Source organism: Coregonus clupeaformis, unplaced genomic scaffold (genome assembly GCF_020615455.1).
Source record: "Coregonus clupeaformis isolate EN_2021a unplaced genomic scaffold, ASM2061545v1 scaf2097, whole genome shotgun sequence".
In the NCBI taxonomy this organism is placed as follows: Eukaryota; Metazoa; Chordata; class Actinopteri; order Salmoniformes; family Salmonidae; genus Coregonus; species Coregonus clupeaformis.
Genome location: NW_025535551.1, coordinates 70,001 through 91,001, shown reverse-complemented (window position 1 = coordinate 91,001; position 21,001 = coordinate 70,001). Strand labels below are relative to the sequence as shown.

The 21,001-nt window shown below is 46.3% G+C and overlaps 1 protein-coding gene across 1 annotated transcript in view; it reads right to left on the bottom strand.

Moving 5' to 3' along the window:
• Positions 1 to 12,629: 12,629 nt before the first annotated feature.
• Positions 12,630 to 21,001, bottom strand: part of LOC121553389 (leucine-rich repeat-containing G-protein coupled receptor 5-like) — a 62,918-nt gene continuing 54,546 nt past the window's right edge. Inside the window, exons 12-16 of the mRNA XM_045219150.1 lie at positions 19,616 to 19,687; positions 17,634 to 17,759; positions 15,340 to 15,476; positions 15,009 to 15,092; positions 12,630 to 14,686 (exon numbers count right to left, since the gene is read on the bottom strand). Coding sequence (XP_045075085.1) covers positions 13,611 to 14,686; positions 15,009 to 15,092; positions 15,340 to 15,476; positions 17,634 to 17,759; positions 19,616 to 19,687 — 1,495 coding nt within the window. The 3' untranslated portion in view covers positions 12,630 to 13,610. The remainder of the gene's footprint in view (positions 14,687 to 15,008; positions 15,093 to 15,339; positions 15,477 to 17,633; positions 17,760 to 19,615; positions 19,688 to 21,001) is intronic.

The window sequence follows — 21,001 nt, the reverse complement described above, 5'->3', positions numbered from 1 at the left end:
GCAGTCATCAAAACAGACTTCACACAAAGAAACTGACTTTTAACTCATTATACCCAAGTTCCGCACTTGGCCCAGCCCTATCTCTGTCGTAAAACAACCTTCAAATCAGATCAAGCAAGACATTTATTTTTCTAAACCATATTTATTGTTGTCCTATTCAGCACTGTATTTGCAAAGGGGGTAATTGATTATCTGATATCAGTGAAATATTGTAAATCTAATTCAGGTCAGACTGATATGGTTATACAGTAACCTGACCTTCAGTGGATTGCAGTCTAGCTAAACAATGAAAACGGTTTGCCTTGAAGTCCTCTACAATGATCCTTTGAAGTATTCTAGGTGCTGTTAAAGGGTGTGGCCTTACAGACACAGTGGCTGCATTCCAAATGGTACCTTAAGGGTTTAGGGCCCTTGTCAAAAGTAATGCTCTATGTAGGGTGCAATTTGAGACGTAGCCAGAGATCTTTATTCCTGAGACTGCCTGTACAGGAGTGTGGGTATCAAGCTGTGATCTTTAATCCTGAGACTGCCAGTACATGAGCTGGGTATCAAGCTGTGATCTTTAATCCTGAGACTGCCAGTACATGAGCTGGGTATCAAGCTGTGATCTTTAATCCTGAGACTGCCAGTACATGAGCTGGGTATCAAGCTGTGATCTTTAATCCTGAGACTGCCAGTACATGAGCTGGGTATCAAGCTGTGATCTTTAATCCTGAGACTGCCAGTACATGAGCTGGGTATCAAGCTGTGATCTTTAATCCTGAGACTGCCAGTACATGAGCTGGGTATCAAGCTGTGATCTTTATTCCTGAGACTGCCAGTACATGAGCTGGGTATCAAGCTGTGATCTTTAGTCCTGAGACTGCCAGTACATCAGCTGGGTATCAAGCTGTGATCTTTAGTCCTGAGACTGCCAGTACAGGAGTGTGGGTATCAAGCTGTGATCTTTAGTCCTGAGACTGCCAGTATATCAGCTGGGAATCAAGCTGTGATGTGACTTCACAGAAGAGTAAAGGCTGGAACTGGTCCAATTACTAATACCAATGTGGTGGCCTCTGGCACCTTCAACATCCTCAGTGACTAGAACCGTTGTTGCAACTGTGAAAACTACCCCTTAGTAACCCTAGAAAACGACCTCTATGCCTTGTCATTTCCTGTGGAATAATTTCAGCCAATCACAAAGTGATATGCGAGGCAACAGATACAGTGCTTTCATTCAGTATTCACACCCCTTGACTTCTTTCACATTTTGTTGTGTTACAGCCTGAATTTAAAATAGATTCAATTTAGCTTTTGTGTCACTGGTCTACACACAATACCTCATAATGTCAAAGTGGAATTATGTTTTTAGAAATGTTTACAAATCAATAGAAAATGAAACGCTGAAATATCTTGAGTCAATAAGTATTCAACCCCTTTGTTATGGCAAGCCTAAATAAGATCAGGAGTAAAAGTTTGCTCAACAAAGTCACATAATAAGTTGCATGGACTCACTCTGTGTGCAATAATAGTATTTAACATGCCTTTTGAACGACTACCTCATCTCTGTACCCCACACATACACTTATCTGTAAGGTCCCTCAGTCGAGCAAAGGAATTTCAAACACAGATTCAACCACAAAGACCAGGGATGTTTTCTAATGCCTAGCAAACAAGGGCAACTATTGGTAGATGAGTAAAAAAAAGAAAGAATGAAAAGCAGACATTGAATATCCCTTTGAACATGGTGAAGTTATTAATTACACTTTGGATGGTGTACCAAAACACCCAGTCAGTACAAATATACAGGTGTCCTTCCTAACTCAGTCGCCGGAGAGGAATGAAACCGCTCAGGGATTTCACCATGAGGCCAATGGTGACTTTAAAACAGTTACAGAGTTCAATGACTGTGATAGGAGAAAACTGAGGATGGGTCAACAACATTGTAGTTACTCCACAATACTAACCTAAATGACAGAGTGAAAAGAAGGAAGCCTTTACAGAATAAAAATATTCCAAAATAACATGCATCCTGTTTGCAATAAAGCACGAAAGTAAAACTGCCAAAAAAATTGGCAAAGAAATTTACTTTATGTCCTGAATGCAAAGCTTTATGTTTGGGTCAAATCCAATACAACACATCACTGAGTACCACTCTTCATATTTTCAAGCATGGTGGTGGCTGCATCATGTTATGGGTATGCTTGTCATCGGCAAGGACTAGGGAGTTTCTATTAGGATAGAAAGAAACGGAGAAGAGCTAAGCATAGGGAAAATCCTAGAGGAAGATGACCAAGATGACATTGAATAGTAATGTGCAAATATTGTACAATCCAGGTGTGCAAAGCTCTTAGAGACTTACCCAGAAATACTCACAGCTGTAATCGCTGCCAAAGGTGATTCTAACATGTATTGACTCAGGGGGTTGAATACTCATGTAATCCAGATACATTAGTGTTTTATTTTTCATAAATGCTTTACAAATGTTATAATTTGTCTTCCACTTTGACATTACATCGTTTTTTGTGTACATCGTTGACAAAAAAAAGTACAATTAAATCCAATTTAATCCCACCTTGTAACACAACAAAATGTGGATAAAGTCAAGGGGTGTGAATAAATTCTGATGGCACTGTATTCCATACAGATATTAATGTGGTCTCCTACATTATGATGCAGCTACAAAGCAAAGAAACGTGAACCTGCGTTCGATGGTCTTTTCATGGCCGTGACCAGGAAGGTACAGGTACACCATCTGACGGACACTACAACCCTAATGAGTCAAACGTAACGAGACAGGAGACGGAGGATCCTTTTTTACGCGATTCGTTAACCCGGACGTTTTATTTTATTTATTCCGGGTCAAAGCAATCATGTGACAGCAGACGTCAATAAGGAGCTGCGTATGGGAATGCGTTTACACTTGAGTCATTTAGCAGACACTCTTATCCAGAGCAACTAGTGTTAAGTGCCTTGCTCAGGGCACATCGGCAGGGAATGGGAAGGGTTGCCCAACCCTCTTCCTGGAGAGCGACCATCCTGTAGGTTTTCGCTCCAACCCCAGGTGATACTAACCTGATTCATTGTTAACCTTCAGACGTATAAGTTACCAGACCTAGACTCAAGAACGACTAACCCTGGAGATCCCTTCAATCTCCATCCAGTTCAGTAAATCTACTATTCGTTTTTTGATCTCCAGAAGTCCTTAAAAGTTGGTGGAGTTGGTGCCTCTAGGGCAATCAGGCGGACGTTAAAGGGCCTTTTTACTGAAGAATGTGTTTGTTTCATATGATTGGGTTTTGCTTTTCATTTAATGTGTTATTGATGTGTATTTATACAGTATGTGTAGTGTAATTGTTGTTTATTTATGTGTATTTATATAGTATGTGTAGTGTAATTGTTGTTTATTGATGTGTATTTATAAGTGTAGTGTAATTGTTGTTTATTGATGTGTATTTATAAGTGTAGTGTAATTGTTGTTTATTGATGTGTATTTATAAGTGTAGTGTAATTGTTGTTTATTGATGTGTATTTATACAGTATGTGTAGTGTAATTGTTATTTATTGATGTGTATGTATACAGTATGTGTAGTGTAATTGTTATTTATTGATGTGTATTTATACAGTATGTGTAGTGTAATTGTTATTTATTGATGTGTATTTATACAGTATGTGTAGTGTAATTGTTATTTATTGATGTGTATTTATACAGTATGTGTAGTGTAATTGTTATTTATTGATGTGTATTTATACAGTATGTGTAGTGTAATTGTTATTTATTGATGTGTATTTATACAGTATGTGTAGTGTAATTGTTATTTATTGATGTGTATTTATACAGTATGTGTAGTGTAACGTGTCTGACAGGTCGTCATTGTAAATCAGAATGTGTTCTTAGTTAACTCACCTGTAGAAATATTTAAAAGAGATGCTCATCCTCTCTCCCCCACCTCCTCCTCGCCTCTCCTCTCCCTCCCCCTCTCTCCTCCAACTCCTCCTCGCCTCTCCTCTCCCTCCCCCTCTCTCCCCCACCTCCTCTCCCTCCCCCTCTCTCCCCCACCACCTCCTCGCCTCTCCCTCCCCCCCTCTCCCCCACCTCCTCCTCGCCTCTCCTCTTCCTCCCCCTCTCTCCCCCAACTCCTCCTCTCCCTCCCCCTCTCTCCCCCCACCTCCTCCTCACCTCTCCTCTCCCTCCCCCTCTCTCCTCCACCTCTCCTCTCCTCCACCTCTCCTCTCCTTTCCCTCCCCCAAGTTCCCCTCTCCTCTCCTCCCCCCTCGCTCCTCCACCTCTCCTCTCCCTCCCTCCCCCCACCTCCTCTCCTCTCCCTCCCCCTCTCTTCTTCACCTCCTCCTCTCCTCCCCCTCCCCTCCTCCACTTCTCCTCTCCTCCACCTCTCCTCTCCTTTCCCTCCCACAACTTCCCCTCTCCTCTCCTCCCCCTCCCCCTCGCTCCTCCACCTCTCCTCTCCCTCCCTCCCCCACCTCCTCTCCTCTCCCTCTCCCTCCCCCCTCCACCTCCTCCTCTCCCCCACCCTCTCTCCCCTCCCAACACACCTTCCAATCACATGGAAAATTGCAATTGATTTGTTTTGTTTTGTTAGTGTTTCAGCCCAAGAGAGATGTTTATTCAAACCTGAGCTCCCAATTAGTGTAGTGATGCCTGCCCCATTCATAAGAGTAGAAAACCCCCTCCTCTTCTGTTTAGTAAACATATCAGTCATGCTGGGTCTGATTGATGTGTGTTTACTCTGAGCTGGGGAGATTGAGTCATTAGCCTGTGTGTGTCCCTTGATTTATGTGGAGGAAGATGATTTCAAACCGCAATTAGTCTTTCTGGACCGGCCCGACCCGGCCGCCATTTTGTTCTGCGTTCTGTGGAGGCCAGTTTAGTCAAGTTCCTGCCACCGTTCCAGAAAATTCTATTTTTTCGTTGCTCCATTGTTGTTTCTTCCCGACCGTACTATTGAGTCAGGCCCAGTTGGATCCCGTATCACGGACGTTTAAACACTGTCGATTAATTAGTGTCTTCCGAATAGGAGGAGTATTCTCAACAGCGTGAGTAGGCTGAGATATGGATGCCTTCCTGTAAATTCAGTGCAGTGTTTTTTTTTTTTTTCTGTGAGGAAATTTCCATAAGGAGGAATGCAACGCAGCGAATGAACAGATGGTAGAGTTTAAAAGCAGCACAGCTGTTCCTGAGAAACGATCAATACTCAACGTTATGATTACCATTATTATTATTTAACACTGGAGCATTAAAGTTATTTAAATCTCTGGGCGTAGAAATAAGAAAGGCTAGAAAAACCTTCTAAACTGGATCAAGCTGAGAGAGAGAGAGAGAGAGATAATTTAATGTAATTGAGAGAGAGACCTGGAACCTATTGACTCACCACATGATGTCCCCATCTTGGAAGAGGTGTTACTTCTCAACCCAGATGAAACGTGAGTGGATTAATGGCCGCAAAATGAGAAAAGTGAACTCAATAAAAACACAGCAAGTGTGTTACAGTCACAGTCAAGATCAGAGAGGTAGTAAGAGTTACAAAACACTCCCAATGGCTCTCACACAGAACCCCCCTCTCTCTCTCTCTCTCTCTCTCTCTCTCTCTCTCTCTCTCTCTCTCTCTCTCTCTCTCTCTCTCTCTCTCTCTCTCTCTCTCTCTCTCTCTCTCTCTCTCTCTCTCTCTCTCTCTCTCTCTCTCTCTCTCTCTCTCTCTCTCTCTCTCTCTCTCTCTCTCTCTCTCTCTCTCTCTCTCTCTCTCTCTCTCTCCCTCTCCCTCTCTCCCTCCCTCTCTCTCTCTCTCCCTCTCCCTCTCCCTCTCCCTCTCTGACCCATCACTATGTCTCTCTCCTCCTCTTCCCAGTCAGTCTCATCTCTTTCTCAGCCGTGTTTAAATGGGCATGACCAGTCCCTAAGCTATTCTGTCCTCTCAGGGCTTACATTTTAATTAGTAAAGAAAATAAAGCCATCATACACTGCGTAAACAACCCGTGTGGTGGTGGGGCACCCAGGAGAGTCTGGCCGGGCAGAGCCATGCAGCACGGGGTCTACACACACGGGACAGATATTGCATGTGTCCCAAACAGCACCCTATTCCCTATATAGTGCACCAGGGTCCATAGGGCTCTGGTCAAAAGTAGTGCACTATGTAGGGAATAGGGTGCCATTTGGGACTCATCCATTCTCACTAGGCATGGAACAACTAGGTTTATCAGGCATGGCAGTGATGTGGGACAATATACAGTATAATATGTATATGCAGCGTGGGACATGAGCAAATAAATGGTGCTATTTGGTCTGACTGAAATCTGGGATAATCGTGTTAAAATGAAGGTCAGTGTGTGGAGAGGTATACAGAGAAACTGGGACTGGAAGGTTTTCCACTAACTCATGTGTTTGAATAAAGTCAGAATAAAGGGCTGTTTTGACTCATTCATATAAGTGGATTAATGCCTGTGTGTGTTCATGGTAATGTTTACAATGTCTGAGAGAGAGAGAGAGAGACAGAGACAGAGACAGAGACAGAGACAGAGACAGAGACAGAGACAGAGACAGAGACAGAGACAGAGACAGAGACAGAGAGAGTGTAGTTGTAATGTTTATACCGTCTCAATGTGGCCTTGAGTCTTGGTTTGATCATTAACTTGTTTGGTTCTTGTAGACGCAGAAACTTTAGTCATACTCTGAGGCTACTCTGCTATTCACAGCTTCCTGATTTCCTATGTTCATTATCATAACTTATGACTTACAAATGTGGCTATATAATCACACATAGATACAGTCATGTCTGTTACACGGAGAGTTCATCAATGAGCTCGACGCCTTGATAAGTTCCTTTCCTGAGGATGGCTCACCCCTCACAGTTTTGGGGGATTTCAACCTCCCTACGTCTACATTTGACTCGTTTCTCTCTGCCTCCTTCTTTCCACTCCTCTCCTCTTTTGACCTCACCCTCTCACCGTCATCCCCCTACTCACAAGGCAGGCAATACGCTTGACCTCATCTTTACTAGATGCTGCTCTTCTACTAATCTCACTGCAACTCCCCTCCATGTCTCCGACCACTACTTTGTATCCTTTTCTCTCTCGCTCTCCTCCAACACTACTCACTCTGCCCCTACACAGATGGTAATGCGCCGCCGCAACCTTCGCTCTCTCTCTCCCACTACTCTCTCCTCTTCCATCCTATCATCTCTTCCCTCTGCTCAATCCTTCTCCCTCCAATCTCCTGATTCTGCCTCCTCAACCCTCCTCTCCTCCCTTTCTGCATCCTTTGACTCTCTGTGTCCCCTATCCTCCCGGCCGGCTCGGTCCTCCCCTCCAGCTCCGTGGCTTGATGACTCATTGCGAGCTCACAGAACAGAGCTCCGGGCAGCGGAGCGGAAATGGAAGAAAACTAAACTCCCTGCCGACCTGGCATCTTTTCACTCCCTCCTCTCTACATTTTCTTCATCTGTTTCTGCTGCTAAGGCCACTTTCTACCACTCTAAATTCCAAGCATCTGCCTCTAACCCTAGGAAGCTCTTTGCCACATTCTCCTCCCTGCTGAATCCCCCCCTCTCTCTCTGTGGATGACTTCGTCAACCACTTTGAAAAAGAAGGTTGACGACATCCGATCCTCGTTTGTTAAGTCTAATGACACTGCTGGTCCTGCTCACACTGCCCTACCCTATGCTTTGACTTCTTTCTCCCCTCTCTCTCCAGATAAAATCTTGCGACTTGTGACTGCAGGCCGCCCAACAACCTGCCCGCTTGACCCCATCCCCTCCTCTCTTCTCCAGACCATCTCCGGTGACCTTCTCCCCCTACCTCACCTCGCTGATCAACTCATCCTTGACCGCTGGCTATGTCCCTTCCGTCTTCAAGAGAGCGAGAGTTGCACCCCTTCTCAAAAAACCAACACTCGATCCCACTGATGTCAACAACTACAGACCAGTATCCCTTCTTTCTTTTCTTTCCAAAACTATTGAGCGTGCCGTCTTTAGCCAACTCTCTTGCTATCTCTCTCAGAATGACCTTCTTGATCCAAACCAGTCAGGTTTCAGGACTGGTCATTCAACTGAGACTGCTCTTCTCTGTGTCACGGAGGCTCTCCGCACTGCTAAAGCTAACTCTCTCTCCTCTGCTCTTGTCCTTCTAGACCTGTCTGCTGCCTTTGATACTGTGAACCATCAGATCCTCCTCTCCACCCTCTCCGAGCTGGGCATCTCCGGCGCGGCTCACTCCTGGATCGCGTCCTACCTGACCGGTCGCTCCTACCAAGTGGCGTGGCGAGAAGCTGTCTCCGCACCACGTGCTCTCACCACTGGTGTCCCCCAGGGCTCAGTTCTAGGCCCTCTCCTATTCTCCCTATACACCAAGTCACTTGGCTCTGTCATATCCTCACATGGCCTCTCCTATCATTGCTACGCTGACGATACACAACTAATCTTCTCCTTTCCCCCTTCTGATAACCAGGTGGCGAATCGCATCTCTGCATGTCTGGCAGACATATCAGTATGGATGACGGATCACCACCTAAAGCTGAACCCTGGCAAGACGGAGCTGCTCTTCCTCCCGGGGAAGGACTGCCCGTTCCATGATCTCGCCATCACGGTTGACAACTCCGTTGTGTCCTCCTCCCAGAGTGCGAAGAGCCTTGGCGGGACCCTGGACAACACCCTGTCGTTCTCCGCTAACATCAAGGCGGTGACCCGATCCTGCAGGTTCATGCTCTACAACATTCAGAGAGTACGACCCTGCCTTACACAGGAAGCGGCACAGGTCCTAATCCAGGCACTTGTCATCTCCCGTCTGGATTACTGCAACTCGCTGTTGGCTGGGCTCCCTGCCTGTGCCATTAAAACCCTACAACTCATCCAGAATGCCGCAGCCCGTCTGGTGTTCAACCTTCCCAAGTTCTCTCACGTCACCCCGCTCCTCCGCACACTCCACTGGCTTCCAGTTGAAACTCGCATCTGTTACAAGACCATGGTGCTTGCCTATGGAGCTGTGAGGGGATCGGCACCTCTGTACCTTCAGGCTCTGATCAGTCCCTACACCCAAACGAGGGCATTGCGTTCATCCACCTCTGGCCTGCTGGCTCCCCTTCCTCTGCGGAAGCATAGTTCCCGCTCAGCCCAGTCAAAACTGTTTGCTGCTCTGGCACCCCAATGGTGGAACAAGCTCCCTCACGACGCCAGGACAGCGGAGTCACTCACCACCTTCCGGAGACATTTGAAACCCCACCTCTTTAAGGAATACCTGGGATAGGATAAAGTAATCCTTCTACCCCCCCCAAAAAATAAAAAATAAAAATAAAATATATTGTAAAGTGGTTATCCCACTGGCTATAGGGTGAATGCACCTATTTGTAAGTCGCTCTGGATAAGAGCGTCTGCTAAATGACGTAAATGTAAATGCAAATGTACATGGGGGATCAGCATGAGTTTACTGTACCCTTAACATGGGGAATCAGCAGGATTTTACTGTACCCTTTACATGGGCAATCAGCAGGATTTTCTGAACAATGATTCCTGCTGTGTGATTGCATAAAAAAATTATAACATCAACATGCTTTATTTCCCAGATATGCAACGTTAAGTTAATTTATTGACATAGCCAAGGACAATAGAAGGATTCATGATTGGTGCAGAGCCTTAAATACCTTTACTATTCATCTCAACATGGCTGGTCCCCCCCGGCGCTGATGGAATAACAACACGACCGTGTTCAGATCCATTATTTTAATGCTTATCGAAAAAGTTCACAAAGCGTTTTCTGTTCTGTTCCACACGACGTCTATTACCTCTAAAATCGCCCCCCACCATCAATCTCTTTCAGGAACAACAAACACCACTCACAGATTACGCTCATTTGGTAAAGTTGTTTATTACATATTACATGGATTTAACACTCTGATATAAAAAACAAAATATGCATTCTATTCACTGGCCCTATGAATGTAATGTACATACAGCCCCTAGCCAATGGGACGCTAGGCTAGCTAAGCCTGGCCACTGTCTAGGCTAACTAGGCTACTACATACAATCTGCAGAGAACCAGGCCTCCATCAGGCCTCCTCCTCAGGGACCCTTTACCTTACACAATATACTTTTGTTATAAATACTCATCTATATTTTTTTATAAAATTCTGGTATTTTAAGAGCTCGTGATAATAAAAAATAGCTTTCGCATCCAAATTCTGAATCTGGGTAACGATGGAGTGAGAGAAAACAAGAGAAATAAAAGAAAGTCTGAAATAATGTTTATCTAGCTACCCCAGTATCTAGCGACCTCAGTATCTAGCTACCCCAGTATCTAGCTACCTCAGTATCTAGCTACCCCAGTTTCTAGCTACCCCAGTATCTAGCTACCCCAGTATCTAGCTACCCCAGTATCTAGCTACCTCAGTATCTAGCTACCCCAGTATCTTGTAGTTTGTAACAGAAACATTTGGCTACTTTGTGGCCTAATGAACACGAACCAGATTCAGCCCAACCACCTCTCTTTTTAATCATGGCACACACCTGGGAAGGACCCTGAGACAAGGATGTCTCTCTCTCTGCTCTCTGTCTTCTGCATGTCACATGGAGGAATGGCCACAGGCAGGTTCATTATGGTGAGTTTGTGTTTTATTGAGCGAGAGAGAGAGAGAGAGTGAGAGAGGAGAGATAGAGAGAGAGAGAGAAAGAAAGAGAGAGAGAGAGAGAGAGAGAGAGAGAGAAAGCAGGGGCAGAAAACAAATCACAGACAGCAGGTTTTTTCAAAGACCATGAGCAGCAGAGTTTTCAGGAACATTTAAGGGGGCAAAGACAGTTCATTCACTTTCTAGGTTTCCACGAGCAATACGCTTGATAATTAATGACATCTACCTCCTTAATTCATCCACACAAGGACAAAGGAGGGGCCATGTCAAGACTTTGCGATTGTTTCATGAGGTTGCTACATTGAACCAGCATTGAAGTCCCTAATTCTCCTAGTTCTAAGTGCTGGGTAGGTCTGAGGTGTTCTCCTGCTCTGATATGAAGGTAGATATGACCTGTGACCAGCAAGGCAGGAGAGAAGGAGTGGAGGAGAGGAGAGGAGGAGAGGGAGAGAGGATGAGAAGGAGAGGAGGAGAGGGGGAGAGGAGGAGAGGGAGAGAGGATGAGGAGGAGAGGAGGAGAGGGGGAGAGGGAGAGAGGAGGAGGAGGAGAGGAGGAGAGGGAGAGAGGATGAGGAGGAGAGGAGGAGAGGGAGAGAAGAGAGGAAAAAGAGCTGGCCGGTGGATCAGACATGAGGTCATCCTCCTGGAGAGAAGGAGAACGAGGTCAACAGCCCAGAGCTCTGAAGATACCTCAGGAATCGCCTCAGAAGACTTTTAAACCTTGCTAACCTCAGATCCAAGTATTTGTCTGGAGAGGCCGCTGATGTTTCGCATTAGTAGTCGGTTGTGGGGGAAGAAAGAAGAAGAAGAAGAAGAAGAAAACAACAGAAAGAAACGGAGGAGGAACGGAGGAGAGGGGTGAACCAGAACGCAGGCCGCTCTGACCTGACCCTCGTCCCGGTGATATTTCATTTCACAAGCGATCCAGCTCCTTGGAAGGGGTTCAGTCCTGGAAGGCGGTGACTTGGCCACTTGATACCTCTATCCAGGTTAACACCCTGCTGCTGCTATGCTGCCGCTATGCCTGGCCAAGGAACAAAGAGGCAGAACACAAGACGTCTCTGTCCGGCCCCAGCGCAGTGGGGGAGCAAGACACATCATTAACACAGGTTTTCATCCTGGAATCTGAAGACCTCTAAAACACATGAATAACAATCCCCCTCTCTTTCTCCTCCCCTCTCCCCTCTCACTCTCCCTTCTCCTCTCCTCCCTCTCCTCTCCCCTCTCTCCCCTCTCTTCCGTCCTCTCCAATCCCCCTCTCTTTCCCCTCTCCTCCCCTCTCCTCTCCTCTCCCTCTCCTCTCCCTCTCCTCTCCCTCCTCTCCTCTCCTCTCCTCTCCTCTCCTCTCCTCTCCTCTCCTCCTCCTCTCCTCTCTCTCCTCTCCTCTCTCCTCTCCTCTCCTCTCCTCTCTCTCCCCTCTCTCCCCTCTCTTCCGTCCTCTCCAAACCCCCTCTGTCAAGGTTGGGTTGAGGCAATATGCTGGTACGTGCTATAGCCACTAGGCAGTGGGGGGAGAGTCATGCATGCTGGTGATTGACGTAGTTAAATGATAAACAGAACTAAAGATGTAATGTGGTATGTTGTCATCACTCTCAATTGGCTGTAATGATGCATAGATAAAACAGTCTAAAAGCACGAACCCACAAACTGTTGATTTTGACCATTTTGGACAGCGATTAGAAATGAATTGTTTTTTTTTCCTGTGAGCTACAGCAGTATCTTGAGATCACCAAGGGACTGAAGACAGAGAGGTGGACTCGAAAAATATAGACGTACGGAAATAGGGGGAAAACTTTTAGAACTAAATATTAGGGTCAATTACAAATACAAATACATACCAAACATTACTGTCAAACACACTGGCATATTCTACAAAGGAAAACAGATTGTCACAGTAAACGTACACAAATGAACAGGCACAAAAGTGCAACCTCAAACATGCACGAGCACACACACACACACAGCGTTCACACACACAGGGTACACACACACAGTGTGTACACACACACACAGCGTTCACACACACAGGGTACACACACACAGTGTACACACACACACACAGCGTTCACACACACAGGGTACACACACACAGTGTGTCATATATGAACAAATGCCATTTGTGCCTTTGTTGCTGAAGGAGAATGTTGTGACTTGGCAGTCTCAGCCAGAGCAATCTCACAAGGTCACAACACTTTTAACACAACTGTGCAAGAGCAAAGTCTCGATAAACGACAGCACAAGACCCAACACGCACGCAAGCGCAAGCACACACACACACACACACACACACACACACACACACACACACACACACACACACACACACACACACACACACACACACACACACACACACACAGTCCTTACAAATTGTTCTCACAAAACTTAGCTTGTATTTGTATAACTGTCAGAGAGACTGTTTAAACTCTCAAATTAGGTATATTATCTTAGGGATGTAACTGAAATAAAATGAAGCAATGATGCAGTGTGGAATTTCTTCCTCCTCCTCCTCCTCCTCCTCCTCCTCCTCCTGGCCTACATATTATAGAGTTAAGTACCTTCATTAAAAGAGCATGGCCACTGTGTTCAGATGGTGTTCATATGGTGTTCATATGGTGATCATAACTGTTCATATGGTGATCATAACTGTGTTCATAACATAATCAGTCCTGCTTCTGTCCGGCATCAAGCTGCCAGGCCAGGCCACAACATAGAACAGTCAGTGTATGTATACACATAGCTGGTACTGTACAGACAGATAGAGAAATGCATACCAGGACAATGGAGTCTATCTAGCTGTATATTAAGAGTTCTGATGGTCAGAGGAGAGCCACGGCGGCCATTTTGTGTCATGTTCATGTCCGTGTGGCAGTGGCCTTGTTTCTTCATCCTTCCTCTCTGGCTACATGTGCTGCTCTAACACAGTCTCTGTCTGTGTGTAGGGGGTCGATATAGGGCCTGCAGCCCTGGGGGTAAAAACACTGAGGCCTGAAGGCTAGTCTGCCTAGCGACAGGGGATGAAGGCAACCGGAGGGTGGTGTGCCTCGGCGCTGGGTTGCTGCCCCGCCCCCCTAGACTCCTCCTCTTCCTCCGACACCCCGAAGGTGACCAGGGCCTGCGTGGAGTCACATGACTGTTTCTCTGCGTCCTCCGAGTTGAGCGAGACGAGGCTGAGGCGGCGGGGTCTGCTGAGATGCAGGGCGCCACGGGTCCGTCTGTGGAGCAGGCCCAGGTCCTCTCTGAAGTGAGGGTTGAAGAGGACGTAGAGTAGAGGGTTGAGGCAGGCCGGGAGAGGAACCACCACTAGAAGCACCGACTTCACCACCTCAGGCCCTACTGAGGGAAGTTTCAGCAGGGAGGAGAAGGAGAGGAAAGCTACAGGGAAGTAGAGGAGACAGTTGGTGAACAACAGCCAGGCCACGTGACGGATCATGGAGCAGTCCCACAGGTTGTCTGGCTCTCCTTTCTGCAGGCTGCAGTAGAGGCGGGTGTATGTGACGGTCATAATGAGGTAGCATAGGGAGTTGACCAGGACCAGAGCCACCATGAAGCCCAGAGAGGAGGGCTCTCCGTAGGGCATGGGGAGACAGATGGAGGAGACCGTGTAGTCCCCCAGCAGGGGGAGCAGAGTGATAGCCAGGCCCAGGAGGAAACACAGGGCCGCCACCAGCCTCAGCGTCCCCGTCCAAGTCTTCCCCTCGGCGGCCTTGCCTCTCCGTATCGACAGCCCCCTCTCCAGAGCGGCCACCGTCAGCAGGAAGATACTTGTCTCAGAAGCGAAGATGGAGACGAAGCCGGTCAGCTTGCAGCCCGTACTGCTCTCCCAGCGGGCCCCGTAGCGGCCGAAGCTCCCGAAGGTCAAGGCGTCGACGGTGGCCAGCGTGGCAGACCACAGCCCCATCAGACTGTTTACCAGAGCCAGCAGGCCAATCAGCAGCTTCACAGGGGACAGGAAGGATGGGGAGAGGAAGATGGAGACCATCACCAGTGTGTTGCAGACCAGGGAGAGAGTAGCAATGACCCACACACCACTACGGATCAACCAGCTGCCAAACAGGTGGTGGCAAGGACGGAACGGACCTGGGGAGGGAAGCACAGATCAATCAACCAACCAGTCAATCAATCGACCAGTCAATCACTCAATCAATCAATCAACCACTCAACCAGTCAATCAATAAATCAAACAACTAGTCAATCAATCAACCAGTAAATCAATCAACCAGTCAGTCAATCAATCAATCAAAACAATCAACCAGTCAATCAATCAATCAATCAATTAATCAATCAATCAATCAATCAACCAGTCAATCAATCAACAACCAGTCAATCAACCAGGCAATCAACCAATCAATCAATGTTTGAACCATGTTAGGGGGAAGGGAAGTGGGGGGTGTTGCCTTACCAGGTGCTGGGGAGCACTGGACAGTGTGGTGGGATTTGGGCTCATCATCAAAGTCCAGCAGAAAGTCCTCCAACTCGTGGTCTTCTTAAATTAAATCAAAAACGCACAAAGGTTATATCCAGGTTATCAAGACGTTTCAAATGAGTTCATAGGAACTGAAAAATTGGACAGTGTTTCTGGCAGGGGGCATATTAGCAACACAACATATATCCTTCCAATGAGGATCTGAAGTTTCAACCTATTCCCTTTTAATGGAGCACTACCTTCGTGCATAAGGGGTTAAGGCTCTGGCCAAAAGCAGTGCACTATCTAGGGTTGTTTGAGGACACACCTTGGTTAGACAAGACGCCCTCCCTCCTCCCAAAGTCTTCCTTCCCATTGTTGTTATTGTCTCGGTCCCAGGGAGAGGAGTGTTTCTCACAGGAGACGAAGGCACAACACTGGAAGGCATAGGGCAGCTCCATCACCCTACAGAGACAGAGAGAGAGACAGCGAGAGAGAGAGAACAGGAGACAGAGAGAGAGAGAGAGAGAGAGAGAGAGAGAGAGAGAGAGAGAGAGAGAGAGAGAGAGAGAGAGAGAGAGAGAGAGAGAGAGAGAGAGAGAGAACAGAGAGAGAGAGAGAGAGAGAACAGGAGAGAGAGAGAGAGAGAGAGAGAGAGAGAGAGAGAGAGAGAAACAGGAGACAGAGAGAGAGAGAGAGAGAGAGAGAGAGAGAGAGAACAGGAGACAGAGAGAGAGAGAGAGAGAGAGAGAGAGAGAGAGAGAGAGAGAGAGAGAGAGAGAGAGAGAGAGAACAGGAGAGAGAGAGAGAAAACAGGAGAGAGAGAGAGAGAGAGAGAGAACAGGAGAGAGAGAGAGAGAACAGGAGACAGAGAGAGAGAGAGAGAGAGAGAGAGAGAGAGAGAGACAGAGAGAGAGAGAGAGAGAGAGAGTCAGTCAACACAACATTGGAAGGCATAGGGCAGCTCCATCACACTACAGACAGAGAGAACAGAGAGAACATAAGAGACTAAACACAATGCTACCACCACGCTTAACTGTTCATTAAGTACCAACTGACACGCAACTTTGAAATTGCAGTGATGTATGCCATCATACAAATATTTACGTCTAGGAGTTCCTAGCGGAAGGGATGTAAGTGTTGACTAACTGAGGAGGCTGTAACTATGGCCTGGGTAAATCATGTTTTAATGGTTGGTCCTTCAACGGTAACTATGGCCTGGGTAAATCATATTTTAATGGTTGGTCCTTCAACTGTAACTATGGCCTGGGTAAATCATATTTTAATGGTTGCTTAAAATTAAATGGATCCTCCTCCACCTCGTCCTCCTCCTCCTCCTCCACCTCCTCCACCTCCACCTCCTCCTCCTCCTCCTCCACCTCCTCCTCCACATCATCATCATCATCATCACCACCACCTAGTGTTGTCACGATACCAGAATTTTGACTTCGATACCGATACCAAGTGTAGTATTACGATACCATCACAATACTCAATACCAAAACTATACAAAAACAATACCACACAAGACAAGACGTATTAGCCAAAGTCCCAGAATGCCACTTGATCCAGACAGATAAACTCAGCTACTGCTCTGTTTAATTGTTGGGCATCTTTTGAGTTTAATATCATGACATTTTATATGTTTTACGTCAAAACATTTCAGAGACAGCCTTGTATGCATTAATGAATCAATTATACAATCATACAATCAATCTGACTTTGTTTTTACTAATCTAGCTTCACAACAACAGAATGATAATCATTCATTTGAATGGTAAATCTCTATTGATTAACTGGGTAAACCAAGACGTAGCCTAGGTCTATTCACAATACAGGTGAATGCATATTCAATAGGAGTGTGTGAATGCATTGAGTTATTGAGTTTGTTTTGGCTTATTTCATGAGGCTACAGATGACAAACAATATGTTTCCCTTCCATTTGGGACTTATTTTATTGTACTGATCAACAACATTTGCGTAGAAGTAGCTTATTTTATAAAGGTGAGTGCTCTCTTTAACCAGTAATGACGTCATTCACGAGGCAAGGGGGGGGGGAGGGGGGAGGGGACGGCCGGTCAGAGCCCTGTTCGTTGCTGAGGCAATAGATAATCTATGGGAGAGACGTGAGAGAGAGACGTGAGAGAGGAGGAGACGTGAGAGAGAGACGTGAGAGAGAGACCGCAAATGAATAAAGTTTTGGTGGCAATGCAATCAGCATACACTGAGTCGACAGAACATTAAGAACACCTTCCTAATATTGAGTTGCCCCCACTTTTGCCCTCTGAACAGCCTCATTTCATCAGGGTATGGACTCTGCAAGGTGTTGAAAGCGTTCCACAGGGATGCTGGCCCATGTTGACTCCAATGTTTCCCACAGTTGTGTCAAGTTGGCTGGATGTCCTTTGGGTGGTGGACCATTCTTGATACACATGGGGAACTGTTGAGCGTGAAAACCCCATCAGCGTTGCAGTTCTTGACACAAACCTTGTGTGCCTGGCACCTACTACCATACACCATCACCACCTCTACCACCATCACCACCATCACCACCACCACCACCACCACCTCTACCGCCACCACCACCACCTCCACCACCACCACCACCACCACTATAGCTACCTCAGTTTGGGGAGGCTCTCAGCGGGCAGTAGCTCCTGCAGGTCCTCGTTGCCGGATAGTTTGAGGTGTGTGAGTCCATGGAGCCCCGATACAGGCAGAGAGGACAACCGGTTGGAAGTAAGATCACTGGGGGAGAGAGAAGGGAGGGGTAGGAGGAGGGAGGGGGAGAGAGAGAGGGAGAAAGAGAGAGAAAGAGTATGAGAAACACATATCTACCGCCTGATAACTAAGCAATTGTAATAGCAATCTAGCAATCATTAATCGAGAAAAACATACAGTGAGGGGAAAAAGTATTTGATCCCCTGCTGATTTTGTACGTTTGCCCACTGACAAAGAAATGATCAGTCTATCATTTTAATGGTAGGTTTATTTGAACAGTGAGAGACAGAATAACAAACAAAAAAAATCCAGAAAAACGTATGTCAAAAATGTTATAAATTGATTTGCATTTTAATGAGGGAAATAAGTATTTGACCCCCTCTCAATCAGAAAGATTTCTGGCTCCCAGGTGTCTTTTATACAGGTAACGAGCTGAGATTAGGAGCACACTCTTAAAGGGAGTGCTCCTAATCTCAGCTTGTTACCTGTATAAAAGACACCTGTCCACAGAAGCAATCAATCAATCAGATTCCAAACTCTCCACCATGGCCAAGACCAAAGAGCTCTCCAAGGATGTCAGGGACAAGATTGTAGACCTACACAAGGCTGGAATGGGCTACAAGACCATCGCCAAGCAGCTTGGTGAGAAGGTGACAACAGTTGGTGCGATTATTCGCAAATGGAAGAAACACAAAATAACTGTCAATCTCCCTCGGCCTGGGGCTCCATGCAAGATCTCACCTCGTGGAGTTGCAATGATCATGAGAACGGTGAGGAATCAGCCCAGAACTACACGGAAGGATCTTGTCAATGATTTCAAGGCAGCTGGGACCATAGTCACCAAGAAAACAATTGGTAACACAATACGCCGTGAAGGACTGAAATCCTGCAGCGCCCGCAAGGTCCCCCTGCTCAAGAAAGCACATATACAGGCCCGTCTGAAGTTTGCCAATGAACATCTGAATGATTCAGAGGAGAACTAGGTGAAAGTGTTGTGGTCAGATGAGACCAAAATCGAGCTCTTTGGCATCAACTCAACTCGCCGTGTTTGGAGGAGGAGGAATGCTGCCTATGACCCCAAGAACACCATCCCCACCGTCAAACATGGAGGTGGAAACATTATGCTTTGGAGGTGTTTTTCTGCTAAGGGGACAGGACAACTTCACCGCATCAAAGGGATGATGGACGGGGCCACGTACCGTCAAATCTTGGGTGAGAACCTCCTTCCCTCAGCCAGGGCATTGAAAATGGGTCGTGGATGGGTATTCCAGCATGACAATGACCCAAAACGCATGGCCAAGGCAACAAAGGAGTGGCTCAAGAAGAAGCACATTAAGGTCCTGGAGTGGCCTAGCCAGTCTCCAGACCTTAATCCCATAGAAAATCTGTGGAGGGAGCTGAAGGTTCGAGTTGCCAAACGTCAGGCTCGAAACGTTAATGACTTGGAGAAGGTCTGCAAAGAGGAGTGGGACAAAATCCCTCCTGAGATGTGTGCAAACCTGGTGGCCAACTACAAGAAACGTCTGACCTCTGTGATTGCCAACAAGGGTTTTGCCACCAAGTACTAAGTCATGTTTTGCAGAGGGGTCAAATACTTATTTCCCTCATTAAAATGCAAATCAATTTATAACATGCGTTTTTCTGGATTTTTGTTGTTGTTATTCTGTCTCTCACTGTTCAAATCAACCTACCATTAAAATTATAGACTGATCATGTCTTTGTCAGCGGGCAAACGTACAAAATCAGCAGGGGATCAAATACTTTTTTTCCCTCACTGTAAGAGTTATTTATTCAATATAACTTGATTTGATGAACACATAATCCATTGCCGATTGACTTGAACTCTGGTTCATATCAATGAATAACAACAGTGGAGGACTCACAGTTTGATGAGGGCAGGCAGACTGGAGAAGGAGAGAGGGTCCAGAGACGACAGTTTGTTCCAGGCCAGGTCACTGTTCAGAGGAAGCAGAAAAACAGAGAGTTTCCTTCAGGTCAGACGTCTCCTTCAGCTCTACTAATCCTGCTGGACCTCAGAAGGGTGGATTTACAAGCTGATAGATCTCCTTCTGTACCATGCTCTGCTGCACCAAGAATTCATTCCTTTCCTCCATCCTCCATCACTAGCAGATTATACCAGACATGTGCGATATCAATCCCATATTGCCGAAGCAGGCACTTTTAAGGTTAAGTTGATTCACATATGTATTGTCATAGTTTTGGCGTGTGAGAGGAGGATAGAAGAAGGTATTGATATCGTTTAACCAGATGAGTGAAAACACAAAATATATAACTAGCACGAGCAGACAGGACGACAAAGAGGGCCTTAGTTAAAACTGTATGTCCAAAAAGGGCCTTAGTTCAAACTGTATGTCCAAAAAGGGCCTTAGTTCAAACTGTATGTCCAAAAAGGGACTTAGTTAAAACTGTATGTCCAAAAAGGACCTTAGTTCAAACTGTATGTCCAAAAAGGACCTTAGTTCAAACTGTATGTCCAAAAAGGACCTTAGTTCAAACTGTATGTCCAAGAGGGGCCTTAGTTCAAACTGTATGTCCAAAAAGGGCCTTAGTTCAAACTGTATGTCCAAGAGCGGCCTTAGTTCAAAGTAATTGTGTATCCAAGAGGGGATGGAACTTGGGGAATTGCTGTTCACAATTTCAAACTTTCACTGAATCAGACAAAAGGCAAAATAGATATATTATCTTGCATGTAAACTATGTGATTTATTCTTTGGACAATGGTTTTGATCTACAGCCTGCTGAGCTTGGCCCCTGACCATATCTGTCTAGGGATTGTCTCTCTGCAGAAAACAGAATCAATGTAATAACTGACACAATCAGGGAAATATGGACGTACACAAAGAGAGACCTGAGGGAGACCTGAGGAGTCTAGAGAACCTATCAGAGAGGCTTCCAGCCAGGCTTCCTGGTCTAGAGAACCTATCAGAGAGGCTTCCAGCCAGACTTCCTGGTCTAGAGAACCTATCAGAGAGGCTTCCAGCCAGGCTTCCTGGTCTAGAGAACCTATCAGAGAGGCTTCCAGCCAGGCTTCCTGGTCTAGAGAACCTATCAGAGAGGCTTCCAGCCAGGCTTCCTGGTCTAGAGAACCTATCAGAGAGGCTTCCAGCCAGGCCTCCTGTGTGTGCTCATAACATAACATGACATCCTGCTCGATCATGAGATCTCTTGTAACGGCAGACCATTGTTCCTGGTTATACAGTAATCCTGGGATTTTTGGGATCATTACCTAGAAAGGGACCGGGACAGGG